Source organism: Rhinoderma darwinii, chromosome 12, assembly GCF_050947455.1.
Source record: "Rhinoderma darwinii isolate aRhiDar2 chromosome 12, aRhiDar2.hap1, whole genome shotgun sequence".
Classification (NCBI taxonomy): Eukaryota; Metazoa; Chordata; class Amphibia; order Anura; family Rhinodermatidae; genus Rhinoderma; species Rhinoderma darwinii.
In genome coordinates, this window is record NC_134698.1 from 17,368,428 (window position 1) to 17,386,856 (window position 18,429).

The 18,429-nt window shown below is 42.9% G+C and overlaps 1 protein-coding gene across 3 annotated transcripts in view; it reads left to right on the forward strand.

The window, feature by feature from the left end:
- The window catches only part of DNAJC17 (DnaJ heat shock protein family (Hsp40) member C17), a 39,925-nt gene extending 22,932 nt beyond the window's left edge, over positions 1–16,993 (forward strand). The window contains exons 7-11 of one of the 3 annotated variants that reach the window (XM_075844765.1): positions 150–196; positions 7,256–7,333; positions 12,346–12,397; positions 13,910–13,990; positions 15,148–15,233. In XM_075844765.1, the coding sequence (XP_075700880.1) occupies positions 150–196; positions 7,256–7,333; positions 12,346–12,397; positions 13,910–13,983 (251 nt within the window). In that variant the 3' untranslated portion in view covers positions 13,984–13,990; positions 15,148–15,233. Of the gene's footprint in view, positions 1–149; positions 197–7,255; positions 7,334–12,345; positions 12,398–13,909; positions 13,991–15,147; positions 15,283–16,768 lie in introns of those variants that run through there. The other 2 variants (XM_075844763.1, XM_075844764.1) reach the window with 2 other exon arrangements.
- Positions 16,994–18,429: the final 1,436 nt, after the last annotated feature.

Consider the following 18,429-nt stretch of genomic DNA (forward strand, 5'->3'; position numbering starts at 1 on the left):
GATTAATCTTGTACTGACATGACAAAAACCTGGCATTTTAACAGGGGTGTGTAGACTTTTTATATCCACTTTATTGACTTGCGGCATTTGGTTTAATAACGTCCAGAAAGCTTCCATTTCAAGTCCTGTGGTGTCCCTATATTTTTCAGGGAACAGGAATGGTAACACCGAAACTGGAGGACCTGCAAAGCTAAAGGTATTTACTGTCATGTTCTTCTACAGTCTCATGTTAAGAAGCAGTAAGACAAATTTTTTTTTTCATATACTGATAAGTACATTAAAATTTCATAGGATGTCCTTAGGAAATAAAATATTGTTCATTTTACCTCGAAGGAATGAAAAAAGGAAGCTCTAAAATTCGAAATCCATGTATTTACTTCTAACATGACATTACTGCACAGTGCAAAAAATACTATGCAAGATTCTCATATTCTTTCTATTTTGTTAAACAAATTAAATGCAGCGGTCGCTATTGACCACGGCATTTAACGGGTTAAATGGCCACGATCTAAGTAAACTTCGATCGCGGTCGTTGGAGCAGGAGCCTGGCTGTCCTCAGACAGCTGAGCCCCAGCCTGCACGGGGCACCCATGCAGTGCTTAGACTAAGCCGCCATGAAAAGGCAACGGCCGAGCCTAAGGCCCCTTAGTGACCTCCGTAAAAAGGCGTATTGGTGGTCACTAAGGGGTTAACTACTCTAACTGTAAAGAACCCTTTCCTTTGTTGATGTCTGAATCGTCTTTCCTCCACACATAATATCCCCTCCTTTGTACAGTTCTTTGAATTAATAAACCATATGGCAGTTCTCTGTATTGACCACACATACATGTTAATAAGATCACCTCAGTCCAAAACGGAATCCCATAATCGAAAATGTGGTTTAACAAGGGCTTTATGGAGGGGTAATATTACATTTGGATCACAAGTTTTTAACGATCTCTTCTTTTATACACCCTAAAATATTTGCTTTTGTAGCTGCTGTTGGACATTGAGTATTGATTCTTAGCTTATTTGTAACTAGAATACCTCCAGTTATCCCCAGTTGTATTCCATTTAATGTATATGCATTATTACTATTATTGCGGACTAGGTCAATTAATTTACATTTAGCAGCATTAACAATCTGCCATGTTCTTGGCCGTTTTGCCAGCATATCAAGCTGATTTTTCAGTATCCTTTTTTTAAATTTATTTTTGTATCACCTGCAAAAGAGGCACAATTCTTGTTATTGTCAGAACACAGATCCTTGTGGTACCCCCTGCTGACTTTAGTCCATTTTGAGAGTACCATTTACAACGACTCTGTATTATGTTCCTTAATCCGTGTCAAATGATTCAGCAAAATCTAGATGTACACTATGTGGACACCCCTTCGAATTATAGAGTTTAGGTGTTTCAGTCAAACTTATTGCAAACTAGGGCTGGGCGATGAATCAAATTAATTAGGTTAATTCGCCATTGCAATATGGCACGATTTTGGATTTGCCCAGAATCGTGAAACTGTTACAAACCCCGCCCCCGTAGCAGGAGAGAGAAAAAAAAGCTTTATTAACAAGCCGACACGCTGCACAGCGCATCTACTTCAGTGAATGCAGACAATGAACAGGAGCAGCAGTGAGAGGACTGGGGCTTTCTAAGGCCTCATGCACATGGCCGTGCCTGTAATCACGGTCCGTGACTGCGGGCGCCGCGGGATGCAGCCCGCATTTTCTGGGCCGTTCTCCCATACAAAGTATGGGAGCACGGCCCATAAAATACGAAAAATAGGACATGCTCCATAATTCCTGGCACAGTTCTATGGCACGGACACCTATCCGTAGCGATACGGAAAGGTGTCCGCGGCCAAAAGAACTAAATGGGTCCGTTCAGCTGTATGTGAGAAGTGATATGAAGGCTGTGGTGTATGTCTGTATGTGAGAAGTGATATGAAGGCGGTGGTGTATGTCTGTATGTGAGAAGTGATATGAAGGTGGCGGTGTATGTCTGTATGTGAGAAGTGATATGAAGGTGAGTGTGAAAGAGACATTAGAGGGTGAAGATTGTGAGGAGGTTGAAACCTTGTGGGTGGAATTACAAAGGAAGGTAAACACTGAAATAATTACTTTTGGTGTAATCTATAGACCTCCCAATATAACTGAGGAGTTGGAAGAGCCGCTATATAAACAGATGGTACTGTAGTGATAATGGGAGATTTTAATTACCGGGATATTAATTGGTGTCATGGTTCGACTTCAACTGCAAAGGGGAGAAATTTCCTCAACCTGTTGCAGAAAATTTTATGGGCCAGTTTGGGAAAGAACTGACTAGAGGTGAAGCTCTGTTGGATCTGGTCATTTCTAATAATGCAGAGCTTGTTGGGAACGTCAATGTTCGTGAAAACCTCGGTAACAGTGATCACAATATAGTTATATTTTACCTATACTGTAAAAAACAAACACAGGCTGGGAGGGCAAAAACACTTAAAGGGAATGTGTTGCCAGAAAAACATGTTTTTTTTTAAAAAATTAAACATTTAGTGTGTGGGTGATTAAACATTGTTCAAATTTTTTTTATTTTTTTCACGAGTCAGGAAATAGTCAGGAAATATTATAAATTAATTCTAATTTATAATACTACCCATTTTTGGTCACTAGATGGAGCTATTCCCAAAATTGCAGCATTGCAACATTGGGTTAAAAGCCCTCGCTCTAGTGAGCTCTCAGCATCCCCCCCTCCTTTACCCTGGCTAGTGCCGGGATAAACGAGGGGTTTGAACGGTGTAACCTCCTACACTGTGTGTCGCCATTTTTTGAGCTAACACACAGTGTAGTAGGTTTACATACAGTAGTAAACACACACAAACACGAACATACATTGAAATCTCTTACCTGCTCCTGCCGCCGCGGCTCCCTCCGGCCCGTCCGCTCCGTTTGCTGCCGCTGGTCCAAGTGCACAAATCCGGAAGCCGCGACCGGAAGTAGTAATATTACTGTCCGGCCGCGACTTCCGGTCCACAGGAAAATGGCGCCGGACGGCGCCAATTTCGAATTGGACTGTGTGGGAGCGGCGCATGCGCAGTTCCCACACAGACGCCGTACACTGAAGTCAATGGGACGGGAGCCGTTCGCAGTCCCTATGGGACTGTGGCTGCCGTATTCCATGTCTGTATGTGTCGTTAATCGACACAGACAGAAATGGAACAAAAAATGGCAGCCCCCATAGGGAAGAAAAAGTGTAAAAATAAGAAAAAGTAAAACACAAACACACAAATAAATATAAACGTTTTTAATAAAGCACTAACATCTTGAACATATGAAAATTTTTTTGGGTGATGACACTGTTCCTTTAATTTTAAGAAGGCCAATTTCCCCAGGATGAAGGCGGCAATTCAGGATATAGACTAGGAAGAACTAATGTCAAATAATGGGACAAATGATAAATGGGAGATTTTAAAAAACACTTTGGGTAATTATAGTGCAAAATGTATTCCTATAGGTAACCAGTATAAACGACTAAAATTAAACCCCACATGGCTTACACCTTCTGTAAAAAGGGCAATGCATGACAAAAAAAGGGCATTTGAAAAATACAAATCTGAGGGTACAGCTGTAGCCTTTGTAAATTATAAAGAGCGTAATAAAATCTGTAAAAATTTAATAAAATTAGCAAAAATACAAAATGAAAGGCAGGTGGCCAAGGATAGTAAAACAAATCCCAAAATAATTCTTCAAGTATGTAAATGCAAAAAAGCCAAGATTTGAACATGTAGGACCCCTAGATAGTGGTAATGGGGAGTTGGTCACAGGGGATCAAGAGAAGGCAGATTTACTAAATGGGTTCCTTAGCTCTGTATATACAACAGAAGAAAGAGCGGCTGATGTAGCTGCCAGTGCTGTTAATATATCAGTTGATATACTGAATTGGCTGAATGTACAATATGGTCCAAGCTAAATAAAATAAATGTACACAAGGCCCCGGGACCAGATGGGTTACACCCTAGAGATCTTAAAGAGCTTAGTTCAGTTATTTCTGTCCCCCTCTTCATAATATTTAGAGATTCTCTAGTGACTGGTATAGTGCCAAGGGACTGGCGCAGGGAAAATGAGGTGACTATTTTCAAAAAGGGCTCTAGGTCTTCCCTGGGTAATTATAGACCAGTAAGCTTAACATCCATTGTAGGGAAAAATGTTTGAGGGACTATATACAGGATTATGTGACAAAAAATAGTAAAATCGTGCTGGCTGTCACTTATAATACTAAGGACAGAAGTTGTCAAACTAACCTGATTTGTTGTTATGAAGAGGGGAGCAGAAGCCTAGACAGAGGGGCCGCTGTGGATATAGTTCTTTTTGGACTTTGCAAAGGCATTTGACACTGTCCCTCATAGACGTCTAATGGGTAAATTAAGGACTATAGGTTTAGAAAGTATAGTTTGTAATTGGATTGAGAATTGGCTCAAGGACCGTATCGAGAGAGTTGTGGTCAATGATTCCTACTCTGAATGGTCCCCGGTTATAAGTGGTGTACCCCAGGGTTCAGTGCTGGGACCACTATTATTCAACCTTCTTTATTAATGATATATAGGATGGGATTAATATCAATATTTCTATTTTTGCAGATGACACCAAGCTATGTAATATAGTTCAGTCTATGGAAAATGTTCGTAAATTGCAAGCTGAATTGAACAAACTAAGTGTTTGGGCATCCACTTGACAAATTAAGTTTTATGTAGATAAATGTAAAGTTATGCATCTGGGTACCAACAACCTGCATGCATCATATGTCCTAGGGGGAGCTACACTGGGGGAGTCACTTGTTGAGAAGGATCTGGGTGTACTTGTTGATCATAGACTAAATAACAGCATGCAGTGTCAATCAGCTGCTTCTAAGGCCAGCAGGATATTGTCGTGTATTAAAAGAGGCATGGACTCGCGGGACAGGGATGTAATATTGCCACTTTACAAAGCATTAGTGAGGCCTCATCTAGAATATGCAGTTCAGTTCTGGGCTCCAGTTCATAAAAAGGAGGCCCTGGAGTTAGAAAAAATACAAAGAAGAGCAACGAAGCTAATAAGGGGCATGGAGAATCTAAGTTATGAGGAAAGATTAAAAGAACTAAACCTATTTAGCCTTGAAAAAAGACGACTAAGGGGGGACATGATTAATTTATATAAATATATTAATGTCACATACAAAAAATATGGTGAAATCCTGTTCCATGTAAAACCCCCTCAAAAAACAAGGGGGCACTCCCTCCGTCTGGATAAAGAAAGGTTCAACCTGCAGAGACGACAAGCCTTCTTTACTGTGAGAACTGTGAATCTATGGAATAGTCACCGCAGGAGCTGGTCACTGCAGGGACAGTAGATGGCTTTAAAAAAGGCTTAGATCATTTCCTAGAACAAAAAAATATTAGCTCCTATGTGTAGAAATGTTTCCCTTCCCTTGGTTGAACTTGATGGACATGTGCCTTTTTTCAACCGTACTATGTAACCGTTACCCGTGAGCCATAGATGACAATGCCAAGCGTCGGCTGGGATGGTGTAATGTATCAGAATGCATAGTACCTACTGTAAAATTTAGTGAAGGAGGGATAATGGTTTGGGGCTGTTTTTCAGGGCTTGGCCTAGGCCCCTTATTTCCAGTGAAGGGAAATGTTATGGCTACAGCATACCAAGACATTTTAGACCATTGTATGCTTAAAACTTTGTGAAGACCCTCTCCTGTTCCAGCATGACTGTGCCTAAAGCAAGGTCTATAAAGATATGGTTTGAGGAGTTTGGTGTGAAGACACTCAAGTGGCACAGAGCCCTGACCTCAACCCCATTCAACACCTTTGGGATTAATTGGAACACCGATGGCAAGCCAGACCTTCTCATCCAACATCCGTGCCTGACCCCACACGTTCTCTTTTGGCTGATTGGGCACACTCAAAAATCTTGTGGAAATCCGTCCTAATAGAGTGGAAGCTGTTATAGCTGCAAAAGCGGCCCAACTCGGTTTTGGATTGGGATGTCCAACAATGTCATGTAGGTGTGATGGATGGTCAGGTGTCTACATACCCTATGTACATACTATAAATATATATTGTTTTAACCTGTGTTTTTTTTATTTACCATATTTTTCGGACTATAAGAAGCAGTTTTTAGCAAGAATAAATCTTGCTAAAAAGTCCCTGCGTCGTAGAGTCGGCAGTCAAGGGACCCAACAGCGCCAGGCCCCCTGACCGCTTCTTACTTAACCCCTTTCCGACCCATGATGTGCCGGCATATCATGGGGAGGGGATGATATTTGGAGTGGAGCGGGCTTACACGCTGAGCCCGCTCCATACACTGCAGGTGTCAGCTGTGTTTTACTGCTGACACGCTGCTCTACCAGCCAGGAACAGAGATGGCGCTGTTCCTGGTCCTTTAGTTAAATGCTGCGGTCAATAGTGACAGCGGCATTCATAGGGCTCTTCCCATGAAGGACATTTAGGACATATCCACAGGATATGTCCTAAATGTCAGATAGATGCGGGTCCCACCTCTGGGACCCGCACCCATCTCTAGAACGTGGCCCCCTAAACCCCATTCTAGCCTTTTGTGCTCACGCTGCCTCCTGGCCACTTCCCGGTTAGGTGGTCGGGAGTTACGGAAACAGCCGAGTGCTCGCTGAGCTACGCTGTTTCCGGGTCTCCCATAGAAGTGAAGGGCGTTGCGTTAACAGCATAGCACCGCGAGCTACGCTGTTTCCGGAACTCGGTATCTCAGAAAACAGCGTACATGGTCGAGTTATGGAAACAGCGTAGGATGCTACGCAGCTTCTGTAACTGCTATACACTACTATGGGAGTTACAGAAACAGCGTAGCTCAGCGAGTTACGCTATTTCTGTAACTCATCCATGTATTGTATCAGCAATCTAATGATCGCTGGTTCGAGTCCCCTAGGGGAACTAATAAAATGTGTAAAAAGAGAAAAAAAAGTTTGAGAAATTTTCAGGAGTGTAAAAAATTATTAAAAGTGAATAAAATAAAAAGTGATAAAAAAAAACGTATGTACAAAAAAAAAATCTGAATGTGGCGTAGCCGAACAAATTATTTTTTTTTAACAAATAGTTTTTGCTTTGTAAAAGTAGTAAAAATGAAATTTTTTTGTTTAAAACCTGGGTGCGTCTTATTGTTCCAAAAATACGGTATTTATCATTTATACATTATTATGTACCTAAAATTACAATTGTGGCATTTTGCGGTGCAATGACGGTACTCCTTTCACAATTAGTTTTCTGCATTCTTCAGCTGAAATGGAAATGCAAAAAGGATGACGAGACAAGAGGAGGATACACCGAGGATTTTCTCCAGAGGCTTCTACAAAAGGTTGTTAGAAAAACAAATGTTTTCAATTTACAAATCATCGTTTTTAATATCATGTCTTTAGTTGTTTAGGAAGCTTAGGCCTTCCAAGGAATGAAAAAGTATAGAAAAAAAATTCTCATTAAAGTTTAATTCACATATGAATGCTATACATTTTATACTAACAATGAGATCAGATCCTGTCAGGTGAAGCAGAGAAGACTTTCCATACTTTTCCTTCGGAAATGGTTTATCCGCTTTTTCCTGACTGGATCCAATTGCAAAATATGGCTCTTAAACTGAGCCATAATATGGAAGTGTGAATGACGCCGAAGTGTTGGCTCTTGGCTTTGCCTTATGCATCTAGCCATAATCCTTGCATAACTAAGCTGCTTTGTCATTCAGACCTCTGAGAAAGCTGAGTAACAACCCCTGTGGGAACTGTAATGGCAGCTCTATTTTTGCCATCAAAGCAACGGTCACCACGACGGAACTTGATGGACCCCATTGTAAGTCAATGGAGTCCAGACGCTGATGGTATCCGTCATATGACAGGTCCGGGACTGCGTCTTGGTTTCAGTTATAACCTGAGGCTAAGATCAGATGTCCGTTTTTCTCCTCTTCGAGCACTTCCTGGTTTCACTTTTTTCTTTTTTTTTATGCATGGCTTAGCAAGGGATCCATTTTTTCACGTACCTATAGACTTCAATGGGCGAGTTTGGTTTGGTCGCGTACTGTGAGTTTCTTGGAACTGACACACACTCAGTCGAAAGAATGGAGGTGTGAGTAGCCCCAATGACATGTATGGGTCTGCGTGCGATCTGTCGTTAAAACGGACAGCACTGGGGCACATGTGCGAGGATCACCTGAGTGGATGTACTTAGTGTGAGCTCCGTGACGACCACTACTACTGGGCGATAATCCACGCTGTCTATCAGTTCCACCAGCTTTACCCGAACCGGCAATGATCGTGACCAGATCAAAAAAATCAAGTGGCAGTCTGGATTCGCAGGCTCCTTCGCAAACCATCCCTGATTTATTCCATGCCACGACTGAGTCCAACATGGCAGACCCAGCATCTCAGGCCTACAGTGAAGCTTCATGCCACAGTATGCTGGCATCTCTGGCTTAATTCACATATCCAAGATTTACAGACTCATACAGAAGTCTATCAGAATATAGAGAAGCTGTTTAGGGCAGAACTTGTGCAAGTGGTGACACAATTGACACGTCCGGTCCAGGAGCTCGGTCAGCGAGTCGCTGATGTGGAAGCAAAGAAGGAGAGCGTGGTGGAGAATATCGAGGAACAAACCTCTAAGATGGAAGCCGTAGAAATGAAACTAGAGGACCTCGAAAATCATTTGAAGCGAGCGAAACCACGCTTACAGGGGATCCCTGAATCATCCACTGATCCCATCGTTTTAGCTACTGCTTTATTCAAGGCTCTGTTATTCCAGCTTGACGTGATACTCTTAAGGATGGACAGGATCCACAGAGCCCTAGTGAAACCATGATTGGCCCTGGGATGTCTTTCTTCTGCTCAACTATCCTGAAGTTCCCAAACAGATTATTGGAGCTGCACAGAATTTTCAGACGCTACCTGGTGTCCCAGCTACGGTACCCATATTTGCTGATTTTAGCACCTTCAACCCTGGGCAGATGACGGGACATGAGACCTGTTACCTTGGCCTTGCAGCAAGCCCAGGGTAAATATCATTGGGGATTTCCCATCTCCTTGACTTTTCAAGTCAATGTCTGTACTTACATGGTTCGCAACCCTGAAGAAGGTAAAGAGGCACTACACAGAGCTGGCATCTCGATGGCGCCTCAACCACCCTTGCCACCTAGAACGCCTTGCTCTACAAGATTATGGATGACCAAACCAGCACTGTCTTCCTCACTTATGGCATCTGGAGCTGTGCAATGACAGAATGCATCTAAAGGACTTTAGCCTTGTTGGATACAGAGATGTGGTAAAAGGGGATTTTACCCCCCGACACTTCCAAACCTACTCTCTCATACTTTGGGATTTGATCTCGTGACTCCTTTTGCTTTCCTAACTCTGGTATCTCCCGATACTACATTGCCCGTAAGTGGTTCGGACTACTGTGTTGTCCCTGATCCTCTGGACTTGGGGTTCTGCCTGGCAGACTCCCCACCCCAGACATACCAGTTGGACTATGTATCCTTTTTGGTTTTCATTTGTTAATATTTTTATGTCTTCCGACATTAGTTTTCTCCAAGTTGTTGTTGTTGTTCCCAGCTTCTCACGGTCATAGCGGATTCTGTCGACACAAGCATCTTGAGGCCCGAAATATACCCCTTATCACAAGGTCACTGTACCCCAAGCATTTTGTATTCAGTTTTAGATTTATTGCTATGCCCAATCTCTAGAAAATGTGTCGCATCATTTCTCACAATGTAAGGGGTGTTAATTCCCCTTCGAGCATAGGAATGCCTTTATTGATTACACAAAACATGCTCCAGATATTATATGTTTGCAGGAGTCCCACTTTACCTACACCTCTGCACCCAAAATATTTTATCATCGTTACTCTAACGTTTACAAGTCCTCGTTTGCTTCCCAAGATCGGGGTGTTGTCGCTTTGCTTAGAAACACTTTCCTCTTACAGAACTCCTCAGTTATCGCTTACTCTGAGGGCCATTATTTGACTATCGTGGGTACTTTGGTAGATGTTACTCTTATGTCTAGTGAATTGCTATGCTGACCCTATTGCATTTTTCCAGGATCTAGCCCAGGTTATAACTCCCCATCATTATCACCTGGTGTGGTGACTACCATTTTGTTATTAATTCAAAACTTGACAGGTCTCACAGTTCAGTATCTAAACACCCATGTGTACATAAGAAGATAAACTCAGATACCTTTCAGTTACTTTCAATAGCTGACACTTGGAGATAACACAATTGCTCCAATTTAGGTTATACTTTCCTATTAGCGGCTCACCACTATCACACAAGGATAGATATAATTTTATCTACAGCATCATCTCTGCCCTGACTGTTGTATTCTAGATTCATTGTTTGTGCCTGATTAGGCCACGACATTGTCTGCTCTGATTTTGATTTCACGCAAAAGGGGTACGATACCTTTTACTTGGAGATTGAATGAGGCCTTGATTACGAGCCCAGTTGTGAGAAATCAAATTGCCGGGGACCTCAGGAAATTATTTGAGAATAATAAAGGGAGTTTACTCTGGTTGATTATCGGGCAGACGAGTTTCTTAGAACGCTCGTTGCTGATAATTGCCCTGTAAAAAGACAGGGCAGCGATCAGCAGATGAACGAGCAAACGCTCGATTTATCTGCTGGTCGTATCGTTTTAAAAAAGTGAAATATTATTTATTAGTTCATACTGATCAGGTGGGTTTTATACCTCGTAGAGGAGCTCCTGATAATGTTTGTAGACTTCTCAATAACATCCCGGGTGCACAGGGAATCTACACATTGCACTCTCCTGGACTTCAACATAGAGAATTCTTTCGATGGCCTTTCCAATGACTATTTTCAGTTCTTCACAAAGTAGGTATGCAGGGACCCTTTCTTGCTGCCTTACATACTACTGTAGCTTATCTTAAACTACCGTCTACCTCACTATCCCTAATTCAAATACATAGAGGTACCCGCCAATGCTGCCATCTATCCCCGGCTCTTTTTGCGCTGGCCATGGAGCCCTTAGCAAAGTTGATTTGGACTAATCCCAATATAGCGGTAGTAAGTATTGGCTCCTGTGAATACAAAGCTAATTTGTTTGCAGATGACTTTGTACTGACCCTGACTAAATCCCTGACTTCTCTCCCTAATTTACTTAAACTTTTAGACACCTTATCTTTGGCTTCGGGATCACAATTGAATACTTCTAATTCGGAGGCTATGTTCTGTAACATTCCCCGTCAAACGGTAAAATTGGTAGAATAGAATTTTAGTTTTCAGACTTGCACAAGGCGGTTAAATTACTTCGGAATAGCTCTGACGCCCCAATTGAAGGGTCTGTATTCTGCCAACTTCCCTCCCCTACTTCGATCGATTCTGAGGGACCTACAGACCTGGAACACTCCCCTGCTGTCCTGATTTGGACAGATACATGCCCTTGAAATGGTCACACTCCCACACTTACTATATTTGTTTAGGACTCTACTAATACCTTTCCCAATGTCCGAATTTCAGACACTCCATTGAGATAGCTCTCGCTTTATATGGGCGGGCAAATGCCCTAGGATCAGGGCCTTCATTAAGTTCCTTCATAAAAAGGTAGGGGGTTTCTCGGTACCCAATTTAATTAAATATTACAGGACAGCCAAGTTTTCTCAACTCTTGTTAGTCTACAAATCTCGGGACGTTCCTCAATAGGTGCATCTGGAATCTGAACTCCTCGCTCCACTTTCTTGGACGCTTATTTGGAGTACTCCCCAAGGATGTTAGAAGTAAATCCATTCTTTCCTACTATTCTCTACTCCTGTGGAGGAATTTGCACTTTAAACACCATTTGCAATCTGTGGTTATCCCACTGACTCCTCTATTACAGAATCCTGCCTTCCCGCATGCTTTTTCTTTGGGGCGTAGTCACAACATTTTCAGATTGCAAGACTTTCTGCTTAATGAAAAATTACTCAATTTCAGGAACGTTTCAAATTGCCTAAGAGCGAGGAGTTCAGACTTGCACAGATCCTTTCATCTTGATGTTCTGTGAGAGGTAATCTAACGTCGATCATCTGAACCCCCTTAGAAAGATTTATCCTGTTCTCCTTAGACAGAGTGGGCCTTATTTCTTATATATATGGTATGTTGAACTGCCCTCCTGAAGGTCAAAAATTGGCATATATGTTAAAGTGGGAGGAGGATATCCGATTCCAACTTTCCTTGTAGAAATGGCGAAGCTGTTGTGAATTATATAAGGTTATAAAAAGTTGGCAAGTTACTCTGGTGGAGTCGTCCATGAAGGTTCTCCATAGGATGTATCTAGTAACAGAGCGTCTACGTACCATCTACCCAACGACCTCTCCCTTTTGTTTTAGAAACTGTGGCTCTGTCGGATCCATGTACCACACATGGTGGACTTGTCCCATAGTGAGTAAATCTATATAGATAAAATAGAAGCAGTTCATACCGATATGATGGCGGCCTTGGCTATTCTCCTCCCGCTCTTCTGATTTTGTCATATTATATCTCCCTTTAGAGACACTTTGGGTGTTTCCCCGGAAATACATTCTTGTATTTGTTCTGGGCTTCTCCTTTTCCCTCTGTACTGATATATGACATACAAATGCATGGCCTCCTGATGCTTTGTGTGGTTTATAGTGATTTTATCGTGCTTATACCACTTTCTATATTGCTGTGAGAATTCCCCAGTTATGATTTCTTTCGTGTTTTTTGTATTTGCGTCTTAATTTTCTAAAACGGGCAGCACACGTACGAGAAATACGTTCGTATGAATAAGGCATAAACCGAATGTTTCCATTTCAAAGTGTGGTACTGCCTTATCTCCTAGGCAGCACGCCCGCTGTCCTGGTGTAATGTTTGATTCAGATCTTTCCTTTACTCTACACATTCAATCACTCGCACGCTCCTGTCACCTTCACCTCAAAAACATTTCCAGATTCCGCCATTTTCTTAATGCGGAAACAGCCAAAACTCTCATTGTCGCTCTGATTCACTCTCGTCTTGACTGATCCATTAAAGTTCAATGGGGAGATAAATGGATCCATCATAACTGATCGTAACGGACCATGTGGCAGGACAGCAACAGACCACCACAGTAGAGGGATGCAAGTATGCAAAAATTGTAATTACTTTACTCCCAATTCGACATCCAACGTAGTAACAAAAGCAACAGCATCTAGTTCAATGATCAAAGTAGTCATACAAAAAAAAAATCAGCAACGTTTCGAAGCATAAAAGTGATTGGTTCTCTCAAGCTTGAGAAAGACCTAATCACTGGTGGAAACAGTGCTGATTTTTTTTTTATGACTACTTGGGCGTAATACATTTTGATCATTGAACCGGGTGCTGTTGCTTTTGCTACTAACTGATCATGGCGGATCACAATGGATCAGTCTTATTCGTCAAGGCCTCCTGTAAAAATGGAAATTATAATGCAAGTGTGGACAGAGCCTAAGACTAATATTCTCCATAATCGATGCTCCCACTCTCATCTGCCCTGAGGCCTATCACATACCCTAATCTCTCTTCTTTTCTTTACCCCTTTCACCCTATTAGACCAGTCCTTAGAGCCTGACCCCTTTATTCAGTAGTATCCCCCATGCTTCTTGCACCCTAATGCACTTCATACCTGCCATACGCAGATACTGGCTGGTGACCGGCTCATGTAGCTTTATGTGAACTTCCCTATGTGTAAAAAAAACTGGCTGGTCCATTGTACTGTACAAGCACTTTTTATGTCCGTCCGCCCCCCCCCCCCCCTATATTCTCATAAATTGTAAGCTCTTGCGAGCAGGGTCCTCACCCCTTTTGGTTATTTAGTTTTGTCACTATGTAATGTCTGATACACGTTCCATGTAAAGCCCTGCGGAATATGTTGGCTCCATATAAAGATTATTATTATTGTTCCTTATATTGCAGTACGGAGAAGTCTTAAACGTAATTGTGTCGAGCAAGAAGAAAGGATCGGCGATCGCAGAATTTGCTACTTTTAAAGCTGCAGTAAGTTTACATAAAAAGGATTAAGTTTATCTTCTGCCAAACTGTAATCGTCTCCGTTTAGGGTTGTTATTCATTATGCGCAGACTGAACCACACTGCTATTCAGGAGGTGAATGAAGGACAACCACAGCTCAAACCATGAGCATTGTCACTTGCATGAAAGGCGCCATTCAGACGACAGGGATTCTCGGCCGTGGGACAGCCGTTTTATTTAAGGGCCGGCCGCAGTAAGAACAATAGACCCCGAATGGCTGATTTTTTTTGTAAACCGGGCCGTCAAAATATGGAACATGCCCTATTTTGGGCCGTAGCCCAGCCGCACGGCTCCCATAGAAGTCTATGGGGCCGTGTAAAACACGGCTGTCACTTAGATGTGATCCGAGTGACGGCCATGCTTTCTGCCGCTCCCTCCTCCTCAGTGCGAAGTGCATGTGATGAGATTTTTTTTTGCTGCCACGTCTCCCTTGTAGATGGCACCCCTAGAGATGGCAGCCACCCCGGTCCGCAGATAGCGCTACTCTAGCGAATCCCTCAAAACACCGGCCACAGCGTTGACTAAGCTGTGGCTGGGGATTCTGCTCCAGGAGAAGTCACTGATGCCACTATCCACATATAGACAGTGACATCAGGGGAAACTGCTGAAGTGGAGATTCTCGGGCCAGAGAGATTCCTCCTACAGTGGCGCTATCTACAGCCGGGGGGGGGGTGGGTGCCATCTACAGGGGCGCTACCTACAGGGGGGGGCTGTGTGGCACTACCTACAGGGGGGGGCTGTGTGGCACTACCTACAGGGGGGGGGCTGTGTGGCACTACCTACAGGGGGGGGCTGTGTGGCACTACCTACAGGAGGATGTGTGGCATTACGGATGCAAAATGGGTCAAAGTCGTCCGTTAAAAATGGACCAAAAGGTCAGTTTTTATCGGCCGACACTCGGAACTTGTCGTATGAATAGAGCCTAAGAAAATAAATGTAAGTTCTAGTACTGTGTACTGGACAGGCTATTCTGGATGGGCGACCCTTTCATGTAAGGACATCTAAATCCTGGTAACATCAGAGACTGTAAAATGATAAAAATTGGAATGAGTCCTGTTATTATGTACTGCACATGATAATCTTGCCTGAAGAACTTGTATGATGAAAGATGTGATGTTTTGTAGGAGCTAGCTGTGAGAAATGAAGCCGGCTTGTTAAATAATCCTCTGCAAATCTCCTGGCTTGATACTCCTCCACCATCTGCTAGGCCGGAAACTGACCATAAAATGGGCTCAAATGTCTCCAGTCACTCCGCTCAGGTAAGAAGGTGTTCTCCACACCACAAGACATTCACCTCCGAAGGGAAGGTGCGTGTTCAGATTGTGTTTCATACTAAAATAAGGTTGGGTTTAAAGGGGTAATACTAATAAATAAAAAATGGTGTGCGGGGGTTGCAATACAATGAGCCCTCCAAGGGTGACCACACCAAGTGAGTGCGACACCCTCTGCAGCAGTGATGCCTCTTTGACTAAATTTGCGCAAAAAACCATATCCATCCCGCTAGAGGTATAAATGTGAGGGAGATATCGATGATTGTGGCCGTTGGCGGGTCAGTTTCACCAAATGTCATTGGACAGTCATGCGAAAATTGTGTCACCTCTGATTACAGCATTTTGTCCCTAATTTTCTGCCCTTTATAAGGATGGAAGTGTGAGCAGCGGATATGGTATTGTAAGTCATTCCTTGAATAATGGGTAGCACAAGCTATACATATACAGATAAGGGTATGTTCACACACCCAGTCAAAAACTGCTGAAAATTACGGAGCTGAGTTCAGAGAAAACGTCCTCTGATTTTCAGCCGTTTTTGAAGCTGAAAACGTTTTTTGAGGCATTTTTAGTGCTGTTTTTCCATTGACAATGAAAAAGCGATAAAAAAAAATACGCCTGAAAAAACAGCATGTGAACATACCCAATTAGTGTTTTAGGGCGGTTTCACACGAGTAAAATACCAGTATAAGGCCCTGTTTACACAGAGTTTTTTGCAGGCAGAAAATTCTGCCTGGAAAAATCAGTTGTTTTTTTGCACCACACGCGTTTTATCCTGTTTTTTTTTTTGTTTTTTTTTTTGCCGCGTTTTTTTTCAGGCAAAGGAAAAACCGCAAGTGTTTTTTCAAAAAACCTCAGCATTTCTTTTTTGTCTCCCATTGAAATAATGGGGTTTTTGAGGCGGAAGACACGAAGATAGGTCGTCGCTTTTTTTTCTCCCGCAAAAGTTTTTTCCGCTCACGGGAAAAAACACCTCCTCCGACTCCTATTGAAATCAATGGGAGGCATTGTCAGGCATTTTTTTTGCCACAGTTTTCATCGCGGTTTCCGCGCCAATAAACTGTGTAAACAGGGCCTTAGACTGCAAATCTGGAGACCTGAACTAACAGCATGGTAGCCACGTATGATCTGTTCCATTACCGGCTTACAGAGGACCTGTCCGCTCTTCTGACATGTCTGTTTGTCCTATTTGTACTGGTAGGGACACCTCATCGACAAGTGGAATGATAACGCCCAGTTGTCAATCTATTCATACATTTCTAGGAGGAATACCAGAGGAACGCCACAATGCAGAGTAAGAAAAGGTGCTCCAGATTGGTTATTTCATGGGGAAGTATTTACTAAAACAGACCTGTCAGGAGAGGTGACAGCTCCTCTATAATATTATACGATTATATTTATTGTATATAATCTGTTATGTGTAGGTTTTTTCTCCTTTGACATAAATGTGCATACTGATGAGTTTTCCCATCGGCAGGACTCTCTACGATCAGACCGGGACTATGAGAGTTTGGTGCTGATGAGGATGAGACAAGCAGCAGAGCGTCAGAGATTAATAGAACAGCTACAGCAAGAAGATGAAGAAGCCAACACATAACTTATTGTTTTTAGTAAAATTGCCATCTTTTAAATATACAGTGTATTAAATTTATTTTCCTTTTTTAATCTGTTGTTTGATTTAACGAATAAATGTGGGTAACTATTTTAGTATTGGCTAAATTTCAAGGTGCAGCTATACTGAAAAAAACATAGAGGCTATTCAGTGAGTTTAAAGGGGTCCACAGGATATGCCATGAATGTCTGAGAGATGCGGGTCCCACTTTTTAAGGCCTGCCTCTTTTTCCTGAACGGGGTCGCGACTGGTGAGGTAACTGCCATCCACCGCATCCAGGTGAAGCATCCGCGCATAGCAGGATGGGTTTTTTTCTGAGAAAGCTGAGCTACACTGTTTTTGTAAATGCCATAGAACTGCCACGGAAACAGCATAGCACCGCAAACTATGCTGTTTCTGTAAGTCCCATTCACTTCTATGGGAGTTACGGTAATGGCGTAGCTCAGGGAACTTGGCTGTTTACGGAAACCTGTCCTGCTATGCACTGCTACCGCGCTTGGATCCAACAGCCAGCTCACCACGCGGGACGGGGTCAGCGGACCCTCATTTGGGAAATCGGTGCAGATCCACAAAGTGAGACCCACACCTATCAGACATTTATTGTCGGCTCCTTTGTAATTTATTAGAGTTTTGAAAAGGTTGATTGTTAAAAGTGGAACCGCAACCTGTCCGACATTTATGGCATATACTGTTGATTGTCCTTGATGGGCATGCTTAGTAAGTTGTATTGTGGCCTTTGGGAGCGGTATAATCAGACCATGTGACCCTCGAACCCGGAAAGGTTGTTCACCCCTGGTCTAAACCCTGTGGCTCCTGCAAGAAGCAGACTATGCTGCAGGTTAGTGTCTATTGTTAAACGAAGGTGAGAGACACATACACCTATCATGTCCCTCCTCAAAAACGGAAAACGTACATTTTAAATTTGTGCATACAATTGCCCTGGACTCAAGTGCAGATGTGGCTCATAGCCATAATTCTTGCATATTATAATTGTCAGACTTTGACATGGACTACATGGCCAAACTGGTCGTTAAAGGAAAACTGCAGCCAAAATTTTAAATCACTCCGGACCACTCCAGTCACCTGACCTCATCAGTGACGTCAGGTCAGGTGCCTGGACTGATTTATTCCCGGGCTGGCATCAACCTCACTCAGGCCTGCTCATAAGTGTGAGTCAAGTCATGCCTTTGTGCCACTGTCTACAAGGGGGGGGGGGGCTCTGTGCCACTATCTACAAGGGGCTGTGAGGCACCATCTGCATAGGGTGGTACCCTCTACAAAGGGGGGGCTATGTGGATATATCTGCAAGGGGGGGGCTGTATGCAATATCTACAAGGGGGCCTGTGTTGTGTGGCACCATCTACAAGAGGGGGGTTGTGTGGCATTATCTACAAGAGGGGGGTTGTGTGGCGCGATCGGCAGGGGGCTGTTTGTGGCCTCTTTAATTTATCTTAACTTATTGTTATATAACTATATTGCTTGTAAAATGTACAAATGGTTTTATGCTCGAGTTTTATAAAAAAAAT